The sequence below is a fragment of the Quercus suber genome, unplaced genomic scaffold (genome assembly GCF_002906115.3).
Source record: "Quercus suber isolate HL8 unplaced genomic scaffold, Cork oak 2.0 scaffold_1026, whole genome shotgun sequence".
Taxonomy (NCBI): Eukaryota; Viridiplantae; Streptophyta; class Magnoliopsida; order Fagales; family Fagaceae; genus Quercus; species Quercus suber.
This window is the reverse complement of record NW_027070437.1, coordinates 1-23,263: the sequence shown is the minus strand read 5'-3', so window position 1 is coordinate 23,263 and position 23,263 is coordinate 1. Positions and strand designations below refer to the sequence as shown.

Sequence of the window (23,263 nt, the reverse complement as noted above, 5' to 3'; positions counted from 1 at the left end):
GATGTATCAGTCAGGTATTTACATTATTATGGCACAATTGCAATGTATGATTGTATGTACGGCAATAGTAAGTGATAAAACATGTATCAAAGACATCAAAGACAAATAGGGAGCCATTCCATTCAAGGAAAAATATATACTTAATCAGCAAAACAAGAAAGGAAGAACTACAATTTCTTAAACAGAAAACAAAATGTGCACATGTAAAATAAAAAAAAATAAAAAAAAAAAAAAAACCATATATCTATTCTTTCGCTGGAGGAAGCACGGGGTCAGCAGCCTGGCTTGTCCGAGCAGTAGCTTCGGGAGGCTTGTCCTTGGGCTCAGAAGAAATTTCCTCTCCGCCTGACCCTTGGCCTTTTCCTTTGGTTGGTTCAGCTGGCTTGTCTTTGGCGCCTGGCTGACCAGTTTCCTTGCTTGACCAAGGGCAGAGGGATCGTCCACTGGGATCTCTTGGATATCAGGATCATAGTAGATGCTCCCAGGTAACCTCAAGGGAGAGTCCGAGGGTACCCAGCTGCGTCCAAGGCTTTTTCCCAAGTTTTGTCGCAGTACTCGCGACAAACTGAGGCAAACTGCTCAGTGAGTTGCTGCGCTGTCACATCTGCCCCAACTGGTACGCTGCCTTCTTCTCGGTTTCAATTGACTCCTTGGCCAATTGAACCTTTTGCTCGGCTGCTTTGGCGTTCTCTCTAGCCTTCTGCAGCTCGGCCCTAGGCCTTTCACCAGCTCCCGTTCGGTCGCCAAATTAACCTCTGTAGCATTCAGCAGTTTTCGCTGCTCCTCACCTGTTTTTCAAATTTTTGAGCCCAGCATCGAGGCTTCGTTCTGGGAGATCACCTCTTTAAGCTCCTCGACATCTTAGAATGCTCCTCCTTCAGCCTTCCAAGGGATGCCTCTGCCTCAAGCCGGACTGGGTTGCTGCTTGGGCTTTGACCCAGGAATCCTTGTTCAACCCCTCAGCTACATAGACTTGCTGAGTAATCTGCATGACAACGCTTTCAATGTTAAGAAGAAAAACGAAGCCAATCAAGTATAAAACTTAAACCCATAAATGGTGCACTTACCATGGCCAAGTCCCTCTTAAGAGACATGAAGAGCTCCTGCTGGTTGAAGCGCCTGTAGGACTCCATGTCGTGGGGGAGGAGGAGTGGTTGCTGCAGAGCTTCGGCGACATAGCCTGCCCTCCCTCCGTCATAATTCCTGAGGGAGGTATCCCACAGGATTGGAGCGCCATCCAGCTCCAACTTGGGAGACCAGATTCGCGGTCCTCCCCCTCGGCGTACATCTGCCATAAAAGCCTCTTCTCGGCTTTCAGTAGATGAGGCCCTATAGGCTCGGCTGTCCACCACTTTCTGCTGCTTAGCCCCTGTCTGGCAACGCGTGTTTTTCCCTGACCTCAACGTGGGGCCTTTTCTTCTTTAAGTCTGGAATGGGCTTCAGACTTGGGTCAGGAACCTGCGTAGGCACTGGAGGCAGTGTCATTGCTACTTTTGATGTCCCAGCATCTTTCTGCTCGGACTTTTTCCCCTGCCCTTCATCAAACTCCTCAGGTCCATATTGTCGTCCGAAGAGCCTTCAGAATGAGCAGCTAACGGATCAAGGTGAATGCCCGATTGCCTGTCGGTATCCTCCTCAGCGTCTGAAACCTCTATCACTCGATCGGCCCTTGAACCCTCGCCCCCAAACTGGAATCTATCTATTTGTTCCTCTAGCGAGGAGGTAGAAGAACCAACCCCTTCGCCTTCAGCTGCCTGTCCGAGAGGGACTTGCTGGAGTGGTTGAGCAAGAGGGGTATAGCTTGAGGGCGTGGATGTGGTACGGGTTCTAGATCATACGGTGCCAAAAAACCCTTCCGACCAAATCAATGCGGGCGAGGCGGGGGTCTCCTTGAACAATTGCGTTGCCGACTGGTTGGAAACCCTTTGGATATCCTGTGTAGCCCAGAATCAGAGGAGCCGATCGGAGCTGTCCGTCCTCGCTCACAAAAATCTCAGATCTCAACAGGAAATTGAGGGCGGCGACGTTCGTAAGACTTAGCCGAGGAGATACGAAGTTTTTATCTGTTTCAAGGCACAGCAAAGCTATGTTAGAGACTCAAAAATAGTAGCACAAAAGGAACCAAAAACGATTAAAAGACGAGGACCCTAGGCCTATGGTTAGTGTGCCTAAATCTAACATGGCCCACCTGGTTTTCCACGCTTGGTTGGGCAGTGATGGCCGTCATGCCATGCGCCCGAGACGATCACATAGTCGTCTTTCATCCCTTTGTTGGATTTGGGGAGGCAAGAAATGAGCCTGACCACGTCCGACCGGGATTTTAAGTAATATCCGCGTCTTGCTGGCTGTGGCATTCGTACATATGTACTACGTCGAGCCAGGTGAGGCCCAATCCTAGGTGAAGGTTAAGTTTCTCAATGGCCCCTAGAATCCTAAACATGTTGGGTGCGCACTGCCAGGGAGTGAGCCTATGGTTTCGGAGATAGCTAATGGTGATGGGACCCATGGGGATGGTCATTCCCCCTTCTTTGAAGGCGATAAGGGGAATAACTACTTCTCCCGTCTCCCGGTCTGTTAGAATCTTTTCTGGGGGGCAATACCTCACACCCACGTTGGGAGGTATGTGGTCGCGGCCCTAAATGCTTCTAGTCGCTCAGGGGTATCACCATGTACTCGAGTTTTCCCATGGTGCTTAGATGAAACTGTTGGCCGAAGAGAAAACTAAATGGTTTGGGAACGATGACTCACCGGGACTAAATCGGAGAGAAGATTTCAGGCTTGTAGGAGGGTTCTTGATGGCTCTGGGGAGGCCTGAAAGCAGCGACTGAGAGGTTTAGATGGAGCGCGCGTCTGTTCTCTCTGGAGCGTCTGAAGATTTGCAAAGTGAGGAAGAAATAATGTCCTCTGAAGCTTTATACGGGGTCAAACGAAGGGCAGGCACTCCCGCCCAAATTTCGAAGAAAAACCACAGCCGTTGGATCAGTCAGTCACCATTGGATATGAAGGACGAAGCGCCACCTGGTGCAATTAATGCCGCGCCTGGGGAATAAGGAAACCGCAGTGGCATTAATAAAGCGACAGTTCTCTATACTTATGCACGTGCCAGTTCAAATTTGCCCGTTTACATGCTTTTGCTCCGGGCAGTCAAAATCCTACTTTTTCTCTTCGGATGCGAATGAAAAACTACAATTTTGAGGGGCTAATGTGGGGGAGAAAAACCCAACCCAACTTATTGGGCCCAAGGCCCTGAATGAGGAACACTCTTCGTCCGAGGAGGTGTGACCTTCAGTCAGAGGCCCACGTCAAAGGGGAATGCCTTGAGACGAGCACGTGTGCCATCCGAGGAGGTAATCATGTGCCCGAGTAGTCCAACATCCTCGGATCCGAAGAGGTTTGACCCAACACGAGCATGGGAGGTTCAAATGATCTGTTTTTGGACAAGTGTCTAGAGGGAGAGGAACCTCGGACACACATGAAGATAACGGGAACAGAGAAATATCAAGGAGGCATACTTCAACCACCACATTTAATGCACTGCACCTACCTTCCTGGCCGCATTTATGTGGATAAGACCCCTGAACAGTGCTTTCTCAGCTACCGCCACTCACATACGGCTAAAAGTGGGGTGATGGGACTTGCACTCAAATGGGTGCCTGGATGATGAACAAGTGGACGGAGGAGATGTAAGAAGGCAGCGCTATATAAAGGAAGAAAGGGAGAAAAGAAAGGAGGGAGGAAAAAAGAAGAGATTTGATTGTGGTAGCTCCAGGAATTGTAATCCTACTCTCAATGAAAAGCACCTCTTCGGACAGAGCACTCATATTAGTCCGGGAACACGTTAATGCAAATCCTCCCATTGGTGTTGCCGTTTAATACTGTTATTTTCATTATTAGCCTAGCCCTTTCACCCACTCTCTACAAAATTTATTGTTTTGGGCTCGGTGGGCTCCTAATCCATACTTCCTTGGGCATGGGCCGCAAAAACTGACCCTACATTAACCAAGAAAATTTTGTGAATAAAAATAAAAAATAGAAACCAAGATAATCCTCTCTCAAATCCTAATTCTTGATCTCATTACACAAAATTGAATGTCCTTTTTTGTCCTATTTTAATTTATTCTAGGAAGAAAGCTTTTGATGAAATGCAAGGTATGAAATGTAGCTTCCATTCACCTTGGTTTAACAATTAGCACATTAAAAGCCCAATGTATCAAAAGTAATTATTTATGATACAAAAAGTTCAAAGGATGCCAAATTATAAACATGATTTAGGATGGCGATTCGACATGGCCTCCACCTATATCAAAATAGATAGTGCTTATTCTTTCTTTTTCTTTTTCTTTCTATTTTTTTTCTTTTAATTTTTGTGAAAAATTTGAACCTCAATCCTCCTCATAAAAAAGAGTAAGCAATGTTCTTAAATTACAAAGCTCTAGCCAAATTGTGCTTATTCAAAATGAAATGCTTAAGGTGCATATAAGTGGTAATGAAGATGAGTTTAAAATGCTCTCAAATTGAAAATAATAAAATGACATATACAAGGAATGCAATTAGGGATAAATTGCCTGTAGAAAGATGTTGGGAAAGGATTATGGTTTATTAGTCTTATTACAAGCATGAAGTCATTATTAGTTGACTATCAAGGAATCATATGTTTTATAAGTGCTTATTTGTTATGCAAATTGGTAGCGAGGAGGATGCTAAATTGGCCTGGGTGATCAACCACCAAAGGGTGCAGGGTAAGGGCACACCATGACAATTAACTCTTAAATAACGTTCATACTACAAATTGTTCTACAAAATAATGCATCCAAACCTTTATTAGCTTTTTTTACTGAATACAATCCCACCGCAGCAAGCTTTTTCCTCCAATAGCAATTTAAACAACATACATACAAACGAACTTTGGTTTAATAACTCATTATACCAAAATTTTGCCAGAACTCGCACCATATAGTGGCGATATCTGCCACTGAAGAGGGAAATAAGCTAAACATTTTACTACTTTATCATAAGCTGAGTAATTTGTTCAAAAAAATAAATATCCTAGAAAATTCTCTGCCTACATTGTATTACTACTTTTACCAGAATCGGGATCCTTTAAGATTATATAATTAAGATTGAATAGAGTATCGTCAGTCGTCACATCCTACAAACTATTAAAATAACTAATATTATTTTTCAAATATTATATCCAATTAGTATATATATATTTTTTTTAATTTAGTTAATATTCTAAAAATACTTTCAACTAATCATATGCCAATTTATAATTAATTAATTTTATTTAAATTGGGATCTTGATGAGATTTTACTTATTTAAGATTTAATTAACCATACTTAAAGCCTTAAAGGGATTTCTTGAACTCTGACCATGAATAATAATTAGAAAAGTGGTAGTAAAGGCTCTACAGAATAATCAACTGGCCAGAGGATAGAATGCAACCATCGCAGCTAAAGACATAACAAACATGTAAAATGAACTATTAAATAGAAACTGGAATAATACAAAAATTAAGTTTAATCCAGAACCAACTAAAGGCAAGAGCCAAGTACACCTAGCAATTAAGTAAATATCAAGCTCAAATTTGTTGTTATAACGATGTATTTCAATCACTGTGAAACAGCATAAGACAACTAAATCTTGGCCTCATCTCCCTATTAAACATTTGACATGCTTGGGACCATGGTCCAAATTCACAGGTCTTGCACACTCAAACCTGCAAACATGAAATGTATGAATAAATTAATAGATCCACACACCACAAATTAACAGAGTCAACAAGCATAGTTCTCTCACACCAAGGGTGAAGATAGAAAATTGGACACATAAAAGCCAACACTCCAACTTACCAACCAGAGAACATTAAAATCAAGTTTAAATGCATAAAGAATTCTTCTATATTTGTTATAGAAACATGATCAGAATTATAATAAAACAAAATTAACACACACAGTAATAGACTTGCAATAATATAGCCCAAATGCTAAAACCTTGCCTTTTAGTTGAATTAAAATCAATTGGTGATATCATATGTATAGTTTCAAGACAACACAACCTAGGAGGACACAATTAACAATTCATTTGGAAGGTCTTGCATTGACCTTGAGGAAAAGTTTTAGAAGGGGGAAGACTACCCTGTAAATTTAAGAAGGCTTACACACAAGATATTCACTACCTCATTCAATGTAAGCAAGGCTTCATCAGTTGACCCAAAAACATACACTATGTCATGACCCCAAATGTCAACAGGGTATAGGCCCATGAGTAATGATAACTAGGAAACTGTAAATACTTTAGATTTCACAAATCGAAGAAATCCCTTGTCTTGCACTTGAAACATCTTGGATCATCTTTCCACTTCTACAAAAATACCCTTTTGTAGCTAGAATATTCCAAATATATTCTTAACAAGCATTTTGGGCTTAAACAATAATTAACAAGACAAGGAGTCCAGCTTGAATTTATGGACATCAAAATGTCATTTACAGCTACCTTTGGGGTTTGAGTTGTGAGAACAAGCATATAACATGGGGTAAAATACCAAAATCACACAAGCACCACTCCATCCATTTCACTAACTTTGTATGGCACATGCTATAGAAGAAATTGTAAATTTGAATATTTAAAATATATTTGATTTATACTACTCATATATCTTGCAAAGATACTTGTGTTGGGATAGATGACCAAAAAGCCACATGAAATTTTTCCTTCCTTGTCACCAACAAATCGGCACATAGTAAGTCATGAGGCAGTGACTTAACTTACTCTCAAAATATGATAAAGATAATTGAATAACATTTGATGCATACTGATGTATCTTGCCAAGATTTTTGCATTTTATTCACAAATGGCTAAGAAGTAACAGGTTAATTTATCTATAACAACTTCTTGATGTGTGACAAAAACATTATAGTTAATGTTCTAGAAAGAACTTCCCACATGGCACAATTAAGACACTATGTAAATTACGAATTTTTGTTATACATATATATATATATATATATATATATATGATTGTAGTAAGGATGCTTGTAAATTAAAAATATCATATATATATATATATATATTAAAATTTAATTGGATTTAGATTCTTCAGTTTTTGCAAATAATAATATACTTGCCACAAAAACTAAAATAAATAAATAAATAAATAAATAAATGGACACGTGGTGCAAAATTAAACTCCAATTAAAATTCAATTTAGAATCCAATTGGATTTCGACTCTTCAGTTTTTACACTCAATAAATTACTTGACATAAAAATTAAAAATTACATAGGACACGTGGCACAAAATTGAGAATCTAATTAAAATCTAATTGAATTTTTTCTTAGCTTTGACTATTAATATTGTAAGGCTGCAGTTTGGTCCCTCAGCCTAGAGAGTTAAAGGATTTAGGTCTAAAGAGCCCAATACAATGAATTTGTAGAGAATATGTTAGAAAACTAGGTTCTAATGAGTCAGACAACAATTATAGTTGACCCAGATGACAATGAAGCAAAGATAAAATAGTTTAATTAAAAGAAAATCGTCCTCGACTCAATCCGAGGAGACCAGTTCTTGTATATATTTCTTTTGAATTTGATTACAGGTCTAATTTTTGTTCTTACAATGTTTTTCTTTTAATTTTTTGATCCCTTTCCCTCAGGGTCTTCTTTATATTTTATACTATCTCTCTTCTTTCATCTCTACCCTCAACATGTAGATTAGATTGCTAGTATTGATCCTTGTCCCATCAACATCTTCCTAAAGTTTTTGAGAGTAGCTGTAAGGCTGAAAATTACTGTTTAGGTATCACTTTCTCATTAATGCGGCCAGAGAGTTAGTTACAAAGTATTCAATGCGGTGGTAGCAGCTGTCTCTTAGATATTTTATTGCTTTCCTTTGTCCTGTGCTTTCATGATGTATGTTCTTATCAATAAAACCTCCTGGAACGTTACTTTTAGATGTCAGACCACATCTTCTGACCTTTGTTTTGTTCAGTCAAGGAAGTATCTCTCCTCGGACCACATTCTTGGACCATCATAACCACACCCCTTTCTTTATTCATTAATGCCAACTTCCACAACAACGTTTACCCATCCTCGGACTACTAGGTGTCCTCGGACTGGTCCCCCAGCCCAGTATATACTATTGGGCCTATCATCCCTACAAATAGAAAAGAACATGCTAGATTGCTTCTTGATGTTGACTACAAAAGAGATATATAGTGTCAAGCAATTGCCCCCGTTTTACATCTTTTTTCATTGGTTTAATTCTTGTGTCTTTGTAGTTCAATTATGTAAGTTTTAATACATACTAGTTGTAGACTCACGTGTTGCGTGTAATAATTTTTTAAGATGGTCTCATTAATTTTTTATTTTTTATTTACAATTTGGACTAATTTAATAAAAAGTAATATATTTTATAATTATATTTTCATTTATTATAAGAACAATCACAAATGTACTATATATAATTTTTATTGTATCAATATGAAAACAATACATTTTTTCTCAGGAAAGGTAAGTTAGCCTAAATATTCATTTAATTTTTTATTTATTTATAAAATTTTGTGTATCATTAAAAAGTATATAGAATTTGGAAATTATTCTTTTAGTTTTAAACAAACTTTCTCAAACCCAATTTTTTCTACCTTACAATCCAAAACATTGAAAAATGTATCTCAAAAAATAAAAAATTAATAAAACTCAACAAAATTACAATTAAAAAATAAGGGAAAAATTAACTCACATCAAAGTCAAACTCTTTCTCCTGAATATGTAAAACATATCAAATATGATGTGATCAAGCCAAATATCCAATGCATAATCAAATTCAATATTTTTAATAGGTTTTGAAGTCACTCAATAAATTAAAAATAGGTGTCTAATCCAAGCAAAAGTGATGGTTGTAGCTTCATATATTAGGATTAGTCTTCTGTAACAAAGTGTTTTTCTCATAAGAGAATTTTATTTTAGAACTTATGATATGGGGGCTTCAGTTGCTCCACCCTCATTTACATGATCCTCAAATGGCTCTTATTGTTAGAGTAAAAGAAGTTGACTCTACCAAAATTGCTTTTCCTTGACCCTCTCTTGAAATTTTGAAATTTATAAACTTTGTTCTATACTCTTTATCACCATGCATGAGTTCCACGTATAGATATTGTTCAGTCGATTTCAGTCCATTTGGGTCCAGTTCAGTCCATTTCGTTCTTGTTCAATCCATGCGGTCCATTTGGTCCAGTTCGTCCCATTCGATCCATTTCGGTCTAGTTTGGTTTATTTCAATCTAGATTGGTCTTTTCGGTCCGTTACAGACTGAAAAGTTTGAAAATCAATTTCAAATTATGTGTGTGTGTGTGATATTTAATAATTGGAGGGGGGATTTGAATCATGGACACCTTTGTTGAAAACACAAAGAGATATGGTTTCTTGAATGATGAACTGATTCAAATCATATTAGAGAAATTATACCTGAAACATTTGCATCATTGCACAAATTCCACTCTCTTTTCCATTTTTTTGAAAATAAAAATTGGCTTGGATTATTCATCATAACTTTTTATTTATTTATTTTTATTGTGCTCTAAAGAGAACATAACATGGTAAGATGAGCATTGTCACACAATAACATATCATGTTTTCTTTTATAAGGAGAATCAGAGTTCAAATCTCTCATCCTCCATTGTTGTAACTTTTGAATTATCATAAAAAAAGGTTAAATAAGGAGATCAATTTAATTTAATTTTAAATAAGATCACATAAATTAATTCTCAAAATTATTTATAAAATGAGGCATCTCAAGTTCCTCAGATGTCATTATTTTGTCACAAACCCATTTTATAACTTTTAACTTTTAGTATTTTACGCCATGTAATCATTCTATGAATGTTTGATGTAAATTGATTGTCACAATGTTGACTCTTTATTGTATAATAACCTACTTCTATTGGTGATTTCCAATTTGGTTAAGACATCTAATTCTAGGTAAGATTTAGAGAGTATAGGAGTTTAATTGTTATAAATTTTGACGGATGTTATCTACAAAGTTATCTTTTTTTTTATTTTTAAAGACAAAATTTAGGTACAATACTTAGGTGTTATTTATTAGGTTTCCTTCTTAAAATTCAGTCATGTGGCTATACTTAATTAAAAATATACTTCCATCACATGAGAAAAAAGCCACATTGCTAAATTTTAAGAGGGAAACCTAAGGAACAACATATAATGCTGTACCTAAGTTTTGTTCTATTTTTAAATATATGTAATTTGTAATGTTTATGCTAGTAAATGGTGATGGAACCTAGATTTTAGTCATGAGGTAGAATTTTTATTTATTTTTGACAAAGATAGAGCAAATACAGTACTTTTTTCAAAAGAAAATTTATTTCATAACAAGAATTAAAAGAAGGTTTTTTTTTTTTTAAATTATTTTTTTATTTTAAATATCAGCAATAAATTACAAACTTTTTAGATTAATAAAATCTTTTGTCTTTGAATAAAGTAAAAAAAAAAAAAATAAGGACAAAATTTTGCTACAAAATTAGTTGTAGCTTGAGGTTGCAGCTTTATTCAATATCTTTTTATTGAATGTAAATTTTGACAAATCCATCATTGGATTACATTTTCTTCTTATATCCTTTATACTTGTAAAATTTCTAGAAAATTAAATATCAATTGTTATGTTATCAATAAATTATTTAAACTGTAAGTTTTTGTAGTTAAAATTATGTGTAAAATATAATCTTATATATTATATAGTAAATAATATTTAATTTGTAAAAAATTTAACAAGTGCATTAAGAGCGTAAAGAATATGCAATCTAACGGTTAAATTTTCAAAAAATCTAATAATGTTAATGATACTGAGTAAGATTGTAACCTAAAATTACAACTAGCCATTCAGTAAAGCTGAGTGAATGTATATAAACTTTGTACATAAAATAATAAAACAGCAAATCGTGATGTGTGACTGAGTGAATGTATAGTGTAAATTGAAAGTCACAGTAAGGCACAGACCTAGTCATTCAATGAGTGAGTACAAGTTGACCTATTTTTCTCGGATTCTAAATCTAGACCCATATCCATAACTTTTTTGGGTTCAAGAGCGGATTAACGGATTTGGGTCCAATTGTGTTAGGGAAAAAAAAAATTGCTCCCAAGTCTCACCTCATTAAAAAACTTGCTAAGAGGTGATTTTTTTATTTTATTTTATTTTAAATTTTACAATTTACAATTGGATTCGGGATAGAATATGTACAATAACTAGTAATCTCCTTCTCTTCTCAAAAAAAAAAAAAAAAAAAAAACTATTAATCTCTTTCACAAATCACAATCACCACTTACTGCTGAGTCCTAAGCTCAAAGCATTCAACTAGTAATCTCCTTCTCTTCTCAAAAAAAAAAAAAAAAAAAAAACTATTAATCTCTTTCACAAATCACAATCACCACTTACTGCTGAGTCCTAAGCTCAAAGCATTCTATTGGGCCAAGTCTGAAACATTCTAGGCATTGAGAGATTGCAAGTGATTTTATGCACAAATTATGTTTTTGATTTACAGTTCAATTGTTTGATAAAATGCCTCTTCGGAATATGCATGATAAATGTTTAATATGCGTGTACTTTCGTGCATGTGTTTTGTCAACTTTTCTTTGTCATCTTTTTGTTTCTTATCCTTGAGATTTGTGTGAACAAATTTTTTAGATGTTCCTAAAAAATTAAACAGCCTTTTGATGCTGAAATTCTAATTCCAAAACCCTTATAAAATGATCCTCAAGCTGGTCTACATTCCACGTAAATGACACAATTGGACCTAAACTTGGAATGGTGTCCTTTTGATTAATCAACATGCCACTTAAAATTTCCAGCTAAAAAAGAAAAGAAAAGAAGAAGCCCTTTCACTCTTTGGTGTAACTCACAAAAACACTTCAATCTTGTTACATCAGATTGAGTTAAACTTAGCTCACTAGAAGTAGAGTTTGGATACTTTAACATTCTGTGTAGTCTAAAATTTAAGAGACTGATAACTCTTACGTGTACCATTATTCTTGATTGACATAACTCTTACATGTATGCGCATGCCATAAACAACAAATGCTGAAAATTTGAAGGTGTAGAGAAACCTAACCCAAGGAGAGGGCTGAAAATTTTGCACCAGAAGAAACCTTGCACAATGGGGACAGCATGCGCAAACACTATTTGCCAGCAAAGAGTGTGGAAACGCGTGCATTACTATTAGACAGATTCATCATTCAAGACACCAGATGCTGATGAGTGGAGGCAATCTGTTGCCATTTTGCTTCCAGACTTGATGGCAGCAAAAGGATTTGCTTACTTCAGAAAATTCAACTTGCCGAGAGGCATCTGCCTCTCCCATTCATGATGTGCATGTACAAGTTCTTCCCCATCATGTAGTTTAGAGTTTAGTGACAAATCTTTTTCAGCTGGTGTGCCCCCTAAATTTTGTTTCTGTAGCATGTTTTCACACACTACTATCATTTTTTTTTTTGTTGGGGGCGGGGCAGATTTGATGGGCGAGAAGTTAACTCCAACAACTATTTTTTTCTTTGATGATTATTGATTGATAGTTTTTTATTTTATTTTTTTGTAGCTGTGAGTGCTCTGTTTTCTATGGAATACTCTTTTTATGTATCACTTTCGGATTGAATATATTTTGCTTCATACCTTCATCCAATAAAATATATTTTTAGTGAATATAATTTTGATTCATCCGATAAAAAAAATTTCGAGGATTTATTACATATGTTTGTATGAAGGTGTTAACAGGGACTGCTGTAAGTAGATATTCAGGTAGGCTTGCCTCAACATTCATAAAATAGCCCTGAGTTTTATCGTTTGATCAGGTTGGTCACTCTGAAACTTTGTTTTGATTTGTAATATATTATGAATACAAGTCTGAGTCCAATGTCTTTAGTCAAAAGTTTGCATTTTCTTAGGTGAATAGACACTGGATTCAGAATACTGAGCTTAAGTATTGGCATGCTGGAATATATGTTTTGGTTGCTTTCTTCTGCTTCGAATAAGTCATTGACAACATGATCATTGCCAATTTTTTCCTCCTTGATCTATATGTGATCTAATCTTTTAATCTTGCAACAATGATCCCCAACACTCTTCCTACTGAATGAACTTACTATAATGGCATAGTTTAACAAAGATGTGACATGAGTCTCTAGGTTTCTCTTTCCCACTAATTATATTTTACAAATTGCTTCTTTGCTGAGTTTCTATACCTACATTTCTAGGCCTAGTGTTTTTGCTGAACAACACCTCCATCTCTAAAATGATCCTCAAACTGGTCTACGTGACCAATTTCTACCGTAGTGCTAAATCTTAGAAAACTAATGCATCATGAGCTCTTCTTTTAAAGCTAGGGCAGATTGATGAACAACTAAGCAAGCTTTATTTTATTAAAGAAATAAGCTGGTGTTGATTCAATTTTCATTTGAAAAGGCAATTAAATAGTTCCTTATAAATGAAGGACAATGTTATTGTTTCCCATAAAGAAACAATTGAACCTATTTTCTCCTTCATGAGAACTTATATATATCATTTTGCTTTATTAATTAAACCTATACTTGGACTCTTGGAGCGGTGTCCTATTGATTCACTAATATGCCTTTCAAACCTTCCAGCAAAAAAGAAAAAAGAAAAAAAAGATCCTTTCATGCTCTGATCGTATTCACAAAACACTTAAATCTTGGGACATAAGATTGATTCTCAACTTAGTTCATAGCAGTAGAGTTTGGATGCTTTAATATTCTGTATACTCTTATATTCAAGAGACTTATGTGCAACTTCTTATACCAACATTCTTGATTGACATAACTAATATCTTTTAATGCTTCATTGCATTTTTAGGATATCCAAAACTCTTGATCAGTATTAAAGTTTGGATGCTTTTACATTCTATGTACTCTGATTTAAGAGACTGATTATCTTCTTCTTCATATACCAACATTCTTGATTGACATAACTCCTGTTTTTAATGCTTCATTGCATTTTTAGGATATCCAAAACTTTTGATCCAAATTTTGAACTATTAAATCCTTTGCTGACTTTTAACACCATTGCAAGGATTGTAATCTCTCTCTCTCTGGTTTAGGTTTCCACATAGATTTATATTTCTCAAGCCAATGAATTCTAACTTAATGATGATACTACATTTAGTTTCTAATAACAGAATATGATTGAAAATGTAGACATTTGTAAGTGATGCTATTCTAATTTCCTGGTAAAAAAATATTAATAAAATGACAAATAAAATAGGCATGAATGAATTGATTGCAAATTCCCCATTTGTCATTGTAACGCATAAGTTTTGGCCACCATTTGATAAATTTTGCGTTACATTCTTACTGATGGACAGCTAGCATAGGCTGAGAACCAGTGGTTGACAACCAACTGGACTCAGGCACGCGTTTATCTGAATGACTAGCGTTACAGACATGTCTTAGGCAGGTGTTATCACCTAAGTCTGTTGGTTACATGCAGCTTGCAGGGCTGTTTTGAACTGATGATTGACACTGTAGACCGGACTCAGTCACGTGTTATCTCTATGTTTACATTATAGAAATGTCTTTGGCATGTGTTATCACCTATGCCTGTCAGTTACATGATGCTTCCAGGGTCACCTCTATATAAAGTCAATTTGTTTTTGAATCTCTTCATAAATTCATCCATTGCAACTCAATCCTGCTACTTTAGTTTCCTCTTCATTTTGTTAAAACATTTTTCCTTCCAGTACTCCTAGAAGTAGAAACTCTCAATAGCCAATAGGAATACAATTATGGTGAAAGATATCAGCTTGATTGATTAAGATGGAATGCTGTCCTCATCAGAGTGCCAGAAACAGAGAATTTAGGGCTTTCTCGGTAAGTCATAGACCAAAGCTACATAATAGGACCTCTATATGATAAGATAAGGTTTCCTTTCCTAAGGAATCATCATTTTCACTATTAATTGACAAATCAAGTTGCCTTTGAATTTTCATTATAAACATCATTATATGCTTAATTTCCTTGTTAAGTAGGCTGCATATTTGAATTTTGTATAAAGGACTCAAGTTGCCATGCCTATTTTTTGGATCTCTAGTTAATTTCATGCGGTATTGAAATACTTTTGTATGCTAACATCATAAATTGATTATATCTAATGATACATCCTACAGACATGAGTTTCGTTTGGAATGAAAGCTCTATAAGGAAAAGAAAGACTCAAAAAGAGAAGGAAAATAAAGAAAGAGGTAAAAGAAAAACACATGGCCATGATTTTCACCCCCTTCTGAAGGCAAAATGCACGCAAAAGTATTCCATTTGAAACTTAAATGCATGCAAGATTTAATGTTTTTTATTTGGCTGCGGTGGCTTATTTTTTTTTTTTTGGTAGGTACGCATAATGCAAAATTAAGTAGAGATGCAAGTTTACACCTTAGGAAGAGTAATTGCACAGTGGCCAAGATCTTGACCCCATGTTTATTTGATGGCAATATTCACTCATTTCAACTTATGGGCTTAATCGAAAAGCTGTGCATTTTTCTGTTGTTAATTCTCACCTTAATGGGATGGTTCCTAATATATCTGCTTAAAGATCTAATATTAGGCTAACAATACAAGGAAAATGGTATTGTTGTCATTTCTCCGCTGTAGCTCTCTTTCTGGCACAAGTGGAGATGGTTGTACCTCATTTAATTTCTATAAATGATAAGTTTATGCAATTTAATTCTAATCACACTATTTCTTTATATTTCAAAACTTCAAGCCCATGCTTCTAAAAGGGGCCAACTATATTCCTCCTTTAGCACTAAACCTGAAACTATACTATAAGGTCTCTGTGTAATTACATCAGAGAATCACCACCTATTTTTTATTAAAGATACACATTTGGTTTTGCTTGTTGGTCTTTTGCTAAGCATGATTTATAAATAACTTCCCATAATCCTATCACTTGTTTCCTTTAATATGTGCATATGCATGCATTCACACTCTATATTGTGGACTAATTCATGACTATATATACAGCACCCTATATATTTTTTTCAAATGTTAACAAAGAGATGTGCTTTTGCAGGATGTACTAATGGAGAGCATCTTTGATCCTCAGGTGGTTCAAACCAATAAGCCAATAACCATTGAAACACAAATTTCATCAATTGCAGCCTCTCTTATTTACTCACATTCCAAACATTACGAACCTCTTTTACTCACATTCCAAACATTATGCAAACCAAAATTTAAAACCTTTATATCACAAATTTTTTACCTTAAAAAAATTAATAAAAAAAAAGATTCTTAGTTTATATAAATTAAAACGAAGAAGTTATTTTACTAAATTAAAATTAAACAAGTACAAGTCTGCCACACTTGATCCACAGAGGCTCAAAGTCTCTTTCTCTCACACACACTCCCCACCTTCACTAGTATTCTCACACTGATTCCCACCATCGAGAGCTATCCTCTTCCCCCATTTGTCCACTCTTAACCCTTCTCTCCTATCACTTTTTCTCGTTACCACCCTCTTGCTTGATGTGTTTCCATGCCTGACCCATATATGCTATGTAGAGTAGCAACATCCCATCACTAACAACATCATAGTAATTTAGACATTTATTTATTATGTTGTTAAAATTAAGAATTTGTTGTTACGCCAATTTATAAATATTTTTTAGTAAAATTTGCAACACATTTAACATTTTCCCTCATTTATGTGGTTGAAAATAAACGCATGCAACCAACACAACTATGCCTCTCAACCATCACAACCTCTCCTTGGTTTGTCTTGACAATTGGGAGATCTTCTTCACTCCCATTTACAACATTCGGGGATCATTTACCAGCCTGAGGCAATCAAACATGGATAATGAAAAAAATGGATAGTCTTGCAAGGCCAAACATCATGGCACTCTGCTGCTTGAACCACTGGTATCATCTTTTCACCCGAATAGACACTACAACCATTAACCTCCTTATTATACAAAACAGGATAAGCACCAAAAAACCAAACAATCAAGTTGGTAATTTTCTGTATTAGGCATGAATTTTTGTACAAGTCCATAACAGAGTAGAATCTAAATAAAAGGTAAGTATAGTTATTGTGGGTTCAATACTCCCAAGTAGAGAAACCATGTTTTCTCATTCAACAATGATTAAATCGCACCATAAATGTTCATGTTAGTCAAACAATTACCAACTAATGTTACAAGTAAAAACCAAGGAGTTTTGTAGTGTCTTTTTTTTTTTTCCTTTAACATTGTCCTACATAAGTTTTATGATAACATAGCATGCCAAGAATTAAAAGTTCAAATTTGTTTAATTAATTTTATTTCAACCATAAACTGAGCTTGAGCATATCACTAAATAAGATTATATATTCAGGCTTAGCTTATTTTCTTGTCAAATAAACTTGAGTTTATTCATGAGCTATTTAATTAACTTATTATATTTATTTACTTATATATATATATATATAGTAAAACAATGACTAAAATGTTTTTCTCCTAAACAAATCTATTAAATCGAGCAAAAATCAAGCCCTAAAAAAAGGCTACATAACTAAATAACATGCTAAAGTGACTTTTCAATTATATAATTCTGGAATAGTTTTTATTTAGCTAAAGAGGCCCATGAAATCATATTGAACTATATCCATGACTCAATGAAATCTGTAGCCCAAAGACCTTTGCGATAGGAAGAGAACATACAATATAATATTTTGTGGGTTTTTAACGGTGAATGGCATTTCGAAATGGTGGTTATGAGAGGAGAACATAGAAGCGCTAAATTTCCCACAATTATGGACAAATGTTTGAAGAGAAAGCTAAGTATTGTAGTTTTATTCTTTCATACATATAGAAATATAAATGAATAAAATATGAAGAATCTCTCAAACGCCTAATTTGAATAATTATTTTTGATAATAGAGAAACATAAAATATCATGTTGACCCACAATATTATTCTAACGTAGCAGTTGTTGTGGCCATTGGTCTAATGTAGTACATCAGTACATGTTGGCAAGAGAATCAATTAGGAGGACAAATCGGGGCAACCCAGTCACAAACACACTGACTAGGAATTCCAGGTGGAGGGAAAACAGTACAGTCTCCTATTCCTCAAGGAAGACGACATCCCTCCGCCTTTACGTTATTTTTCTGTTAAATTCCGCAAGGACAATCGACTGGGCAAGGCAGTCGAAATTTATCAACCACTATATTAGTGGGACCTCAAGGACCAACAACATAAGTGGGACATCTTGGACTATTGTCATGGCTTGGTTTGCGTTTATAAGGATGACGAAGAGATTCTGATTTGGAATCCATTGATCAGGAAGTACAGGAAATTGCCCAATGAACCAATAGAGGAATCTTCTGGTTTCTCGGGTAATATGTATTCTAGTTTAGCATTTGGGCACGACCCTCATAACAATGACTATAAGGTGTTGCGGGTCATGACAGATGATGTCAAGTTTGAAGTCAAGGTATACAGTCTAAGGTCACAGTCTTGGAAAAAAATTGAAGAACGATGGAATGCAAAGTCTTTGAATGGAGCTGTGCATTGGTTAGTTGGTGATAGAGGTGTGCTTGATCAAGAGTCGCTTCTAGCTTTCGACCTTGCCACCGAGAAATTTCTGCTCTATACAATGCCATTTCCACTAAATCTTTATTATTCGGATAGGCATTTGGAAGTGTTGGGAGGATACATCTGTGTTATTGAGATTTATATGTTTACTAATGATGTTTGGTTGATGAAAGAATATGGGGTAGAGAGTTCTTGGACTCGAATTTATAAAATTGAGCAAGGTGTGGTGCCTTGGATTTTTGAGTATTTGAAGCCTCTTATGTTTTCCAAGAATGGCAAGAAGGTTCTATTAGAGGAGGACCAAGATGCCGATACAAATCTTATGTGGTATGACATAGAAAAGAAGAGATGTATGCTTGTGTGTTGATCTCACAAAACCACACGTTAATAAAAATTCTTATGCAAAAATGAGAAATTTCCTCCTATATTTAGACAACCAAAAAGTATGCTACAAAAAATTATCAACACTAAATCTCAAAAGCATCCTCAATAGCGTAGCCCTTTTTATAGGGCAAAATTTGCTTAATAGTACTCTTTTAGAAAAAAAAAAAGGGTGAATAGCATATGTTTGAAGTTATTTAGTTAGTTAGACTGTTTTTAGAAACCAAGTTTGGCAAACTCGAGTTTGGGCTGGAAGTCGAGTTTGACAAACTTGACTTCCAAGCAATATTGATGCATCCTGCTTGGTCCTGCTTAGAAGTCGAGTTTGTCAAACTCGACTTCTAGCCCAAACTCGACTTCCAAAAATAGTTTAACTAACTAAATAACTTCTTTTGTGTACTGCTTTCCTAAATTTTTTCTAAAAGCATACTATTTGGCAAATTTTGCCCTTTTTATAACATTCATGTTAGTTCGTGCACAATTTTATATCTATTTTAACATAATAATTAAGAACCTCATTTTTTTTTTAATCTATTTTATATACTCACTTTTCTAATCATCCCACATCAATTTTATTTATTTTACACAACATTTTATTAAAATATCAAATTTTCTTGATGTTTTTTTATTGTTTCACTTTCTTTATATAGAACAACTACTGTTTACTCTCTTTCTTCTTTCTTGGGATATATAATGAAAGAATACAATACAAAATGCAAAATAAGTAGTACCGTATAAATTTAAACTGTTACTATAGTAACAATGTATTTTTACACAAATTTGCATGATCTGATGTGGGTAATTTTTGGGTTGGTTGTCTAAAATTTGATATTTTTCTATCTTATGGACATTGACACTGATGGACCTACAAAGCAAATCAAGTAAAACACCTATAAAAGAGAAAATAGTAAAAAAAAAAAAAAGAGAGGAAAGAATCAAAATACAGGAAATTTTGCCATCTTTAACATATGACCACAATGTGGTGCTTTATTCTCATGTTATAGGCGAATTTTTTTTTTTGGGAATGAGTTTCTTTCCTACGAAGATTTGAACTTAACATATGGAATTAAAAAGAAAATTAAGTAAAACATCTCAAAAAGAGATATTTGTAAGAAATATTAGTAAGATAGGAAGTTTTGCTATCTTTGACACATAACCACAATGTGGTGCTCTATTCTCCTTTATATGGGATTTTTTTAGTAAGTTTCTTTTATACCAAAGTTGAAAATTAATGTATTAAATTAAAAAGCAAATCAAGTAAAACATCTAAAAAAGAGATATTAGTAAGAGGGAAATGTTTTGCTACATACTTGTATGAAAGAAGCAAAGGACAAGAAGTTTTGCAATCTTTGATACATGCATGACCACAATGTAGTGCTCTATTCTCCTTTTATAGGGGATTTAAAAAAAGAAAAAAGAACCAAAAAAAAAAGAAAAAAAAAGAAAAAAGACTAGAAGTAACTTTAAATGTTCCTGAAGTAGTCAAAATTGAGTTTCAAAAAGAGGCTACATATCTAAATAACTTGCTAAAGTGACTTTTTAGTTATATAATTCTTGAAAAGTTATTATTTAGCAACAAAAGACCCTTGAAATTAAATTGAACTATATTCATGACTCGAAGAAAATTGCAGCCCAAAGATCTTCACAAAAAGAAAAGAACATACAATATAATATTGTATGGGTTTCTAATGATGAATGACATTTCAAAATGGTGGCTATGAGAAGAGAACGTAGAAGAGCTAAGTTTTTATTTTATTTTATTTTTTATTTTTAATGAAGAAAACTGATAGATTTTATTAATGTAATTCAACTACATCTAATAGTAAAATCGAACCAATATGTGATGAGATATCTTTCATCAATATTTGAACATCTAGTATGCATAGCGCATTTCTAGCCAGACTATGAGCAACTCTATTGTTGTTTCTCTTAACGGAGAATATAACAATTTTGCAAAATTGTTAGGAAACACTTTCACATCTTCACTCAATAAACACGTTGGGCCCTGCACTTGATCACCCATAAAACCTTTCACACCTTGCATGTGATCAGAGTAAGTGGGATAATTGGTATCAGACCCGTACCTTCTCCCTTCATTATCTCCTCTCAAGCACGTTACCGAACTAGCTGGATTTGAAGGAAATTTATTAACCTTGAAACTCAATCCTGGAATTTTAGTAAGAGTAGAATCCCAAAGTGAGCTTTTATGATAATAAGGAGTTTCCTTTTCAAGTGACCCTGCCGTTTCAACCATTTTCTTTGGTTTAGCCATCTTTTCCAAATCAGGCGCTAGAATGAGGCTAGAATTAATGCCCTCATTACTTTCAGTTAACGTTGACAGAGCCTTATTCTCAATTAATATCAATTCCGTTTTATTAGGGAGAGAAAAATCCGGAATTTTGATATTATGAGAATAAATTTCTTTCATTGCCTGCTCCGTACTCGTTTATGCCGTTACCAAGCCTTTTGAATTAATTACAACATTAATTCTCTCCTTATCACCCTCAGTTACCGTATCAGATTTCCTTACCATTGCAGCAACCGATGGACTACCCTTCTCCGATGAAACTTTCTCAGTCGTTGCCACTTGACCATAGTATCCAAGCTCCAGAATTTCCCTTCTTCCACCTGTTTGATATGGTGTCGCTCTGAGATAGGAATTGAACTGTTGTTTATCAGTGGTTGGAGAGCTCTTGCAACGAATCCATAGCTCGCATTGTTTGTCATAGTGTTTCAAATGACCATACCTCTCATACTGAAAGCAAACCCATGATTTCTCCCCATTCTCTAGCTTGAGTGTCCTACCTCAGCATAAAGGAAGAGTAATATCCACTATGAAACGTTCCCGAATGAAGTTACCTCCATCATCATCTGTGGATTCAAGTGACCTTCGGACCTCTCCAATGGTTTCCCAAATGCTTTCTGCAATATCATGAACCTGAATCCGAAACAATGCTTTATAAAAAACTAGATCTTTGAGTTTTGAAAACTCTTCAAATGTTTGCAAGACCACAAGGTGTTTGTCAAAACTCCATGGCTGATTTTTTATTATCCTTTCCACATCTGAACTGTTGTCGAAAACAAAAAGCACCCTATGATCTCCCAGATTTTGAATTTTGTAACCATTCACCGACCTCCATTGCTGCTGAAACGTACGAACCACTACCTCCACAATGAGATAGCATGAAGTTAAAAACTTTGCTACTATAATGTATTCCCTTGATTTGTGAATTTTTGGAAGGACAAAACTAGCATGTTCTCTATCAGATAGAGATAATTTAGACAAATTTTTAGTGAGGTCTGTTGGGCTTTGTGGAGCCTAGTTGTGTTAGATTCGGTTGACGACCCGACTCGACCCGAAATAATGTTGAGTGATTTTTAATAGGAGATTTTCTGTGCGCAAAATATAGAAACCGTTTTTGGTGATTAGGGTTTCGGTCTTCTTGTTGTTTTGAGAGAGAGAAACACTATAGCCGCACTTTGTATTTTTCTCTGATAATAGTGAAATTCCTGCAACTCCGTGAATGTAGGCAAATTGCCGAATCACGTAAATATTGTCTTGTGCGTGTGATTGTTTTCTTTTGGCATGTGTTTTTCTCTATTTTTGTTTCTCACATTTTGAGAATTTCAGGTTGAATTCTTTACAAGTTCTTCCATGGTGAGCAGTGAAAAATAGAAAGAGAAGTAACACTGCGTAGAAGAGAAACAGGAGTAAAAGTGTTTCCCAAAACCTCGAACAAAACAAACCAACAAACTAAAGAGGCACACTTGGTGACACCAGAGGACATAGGAACAAATTAACAGATAAAAAACAAACTCTCCTTCAAAGAAGGGACAAAAACTTTTACTGCCTAAGAAAAGAGGGAAAAAACCCCAACTTTTTTAGCGACAGAGAAACTTAGGCTACCATAACCTAATTGTTAATTAGGATTGTTAATTTTGTTGAAACCATATTTCTTTTTCTGATAGAAGTTTCAAGCCAATGGGTCACAAGTGGAGAATAAACCACCCAATTGCTTTTTAGAAGAGCTAAGTTGGTTAGCGAAATTTACCACAATTATGGACAAATGTTAGAAGTGAAAGCTAATTATTGTAGTTTTATTCTTTCATCGATCCAATTAGAAATATAAATGAATAAAATACAAAAATCTCTCAAATGCCTATTTTGAATAATAATTTTATATGATTGAGAAATATAAAATATCATGTCGGCCACATTATTCTAACGTAAAAGTTGTTGTGGCCATTATTGTAATGCAGTACATATTGCTAAAGTGAATCGATTAGGAGGACAAA

At 35.0% G+C, this 23,263-nt stretch overlaps 1 protein-coding gene across 1 annotated transcript; it reads left to right on the top strand.

Moving 5' to 3' along the window:
* Positions 1-2,470: 2,470 nt before the first annotated feature.
* On the top strand, positions 2,471-18,953 carry LOC111986734 (F-box protein CPR1). The gene is made up of 2 exons (XM_065768943.1): positions 2,471-2,569; positions 18,297-18,953. Exons 1-2 carry the CDS (start codon positions 2,471-2,473, stop codon positions 18,951-18,953), a joined length of 756 nt encoding a protein of 251 aa, XP_065625015.1.
* Positions 18,954-23,263: the final 4,310 nt, after the last annotated feature.

Coding starts and splice junctions, on each gene's coding strand:
- LOC111986734 (XM_065768943.1), top strand. CDS start 2,471: ATGGTTTCGGAGATAGCTAATGGTGATGGGACCCATGGGGATGGTCAT. Junction 2,570..18,296: donor ACTACTTCTCCCGTCTCCCG/GTCTGTTAGAAT, acceptor TGCGTTTATAAG/GATGACGAAGAGATTCTGAT.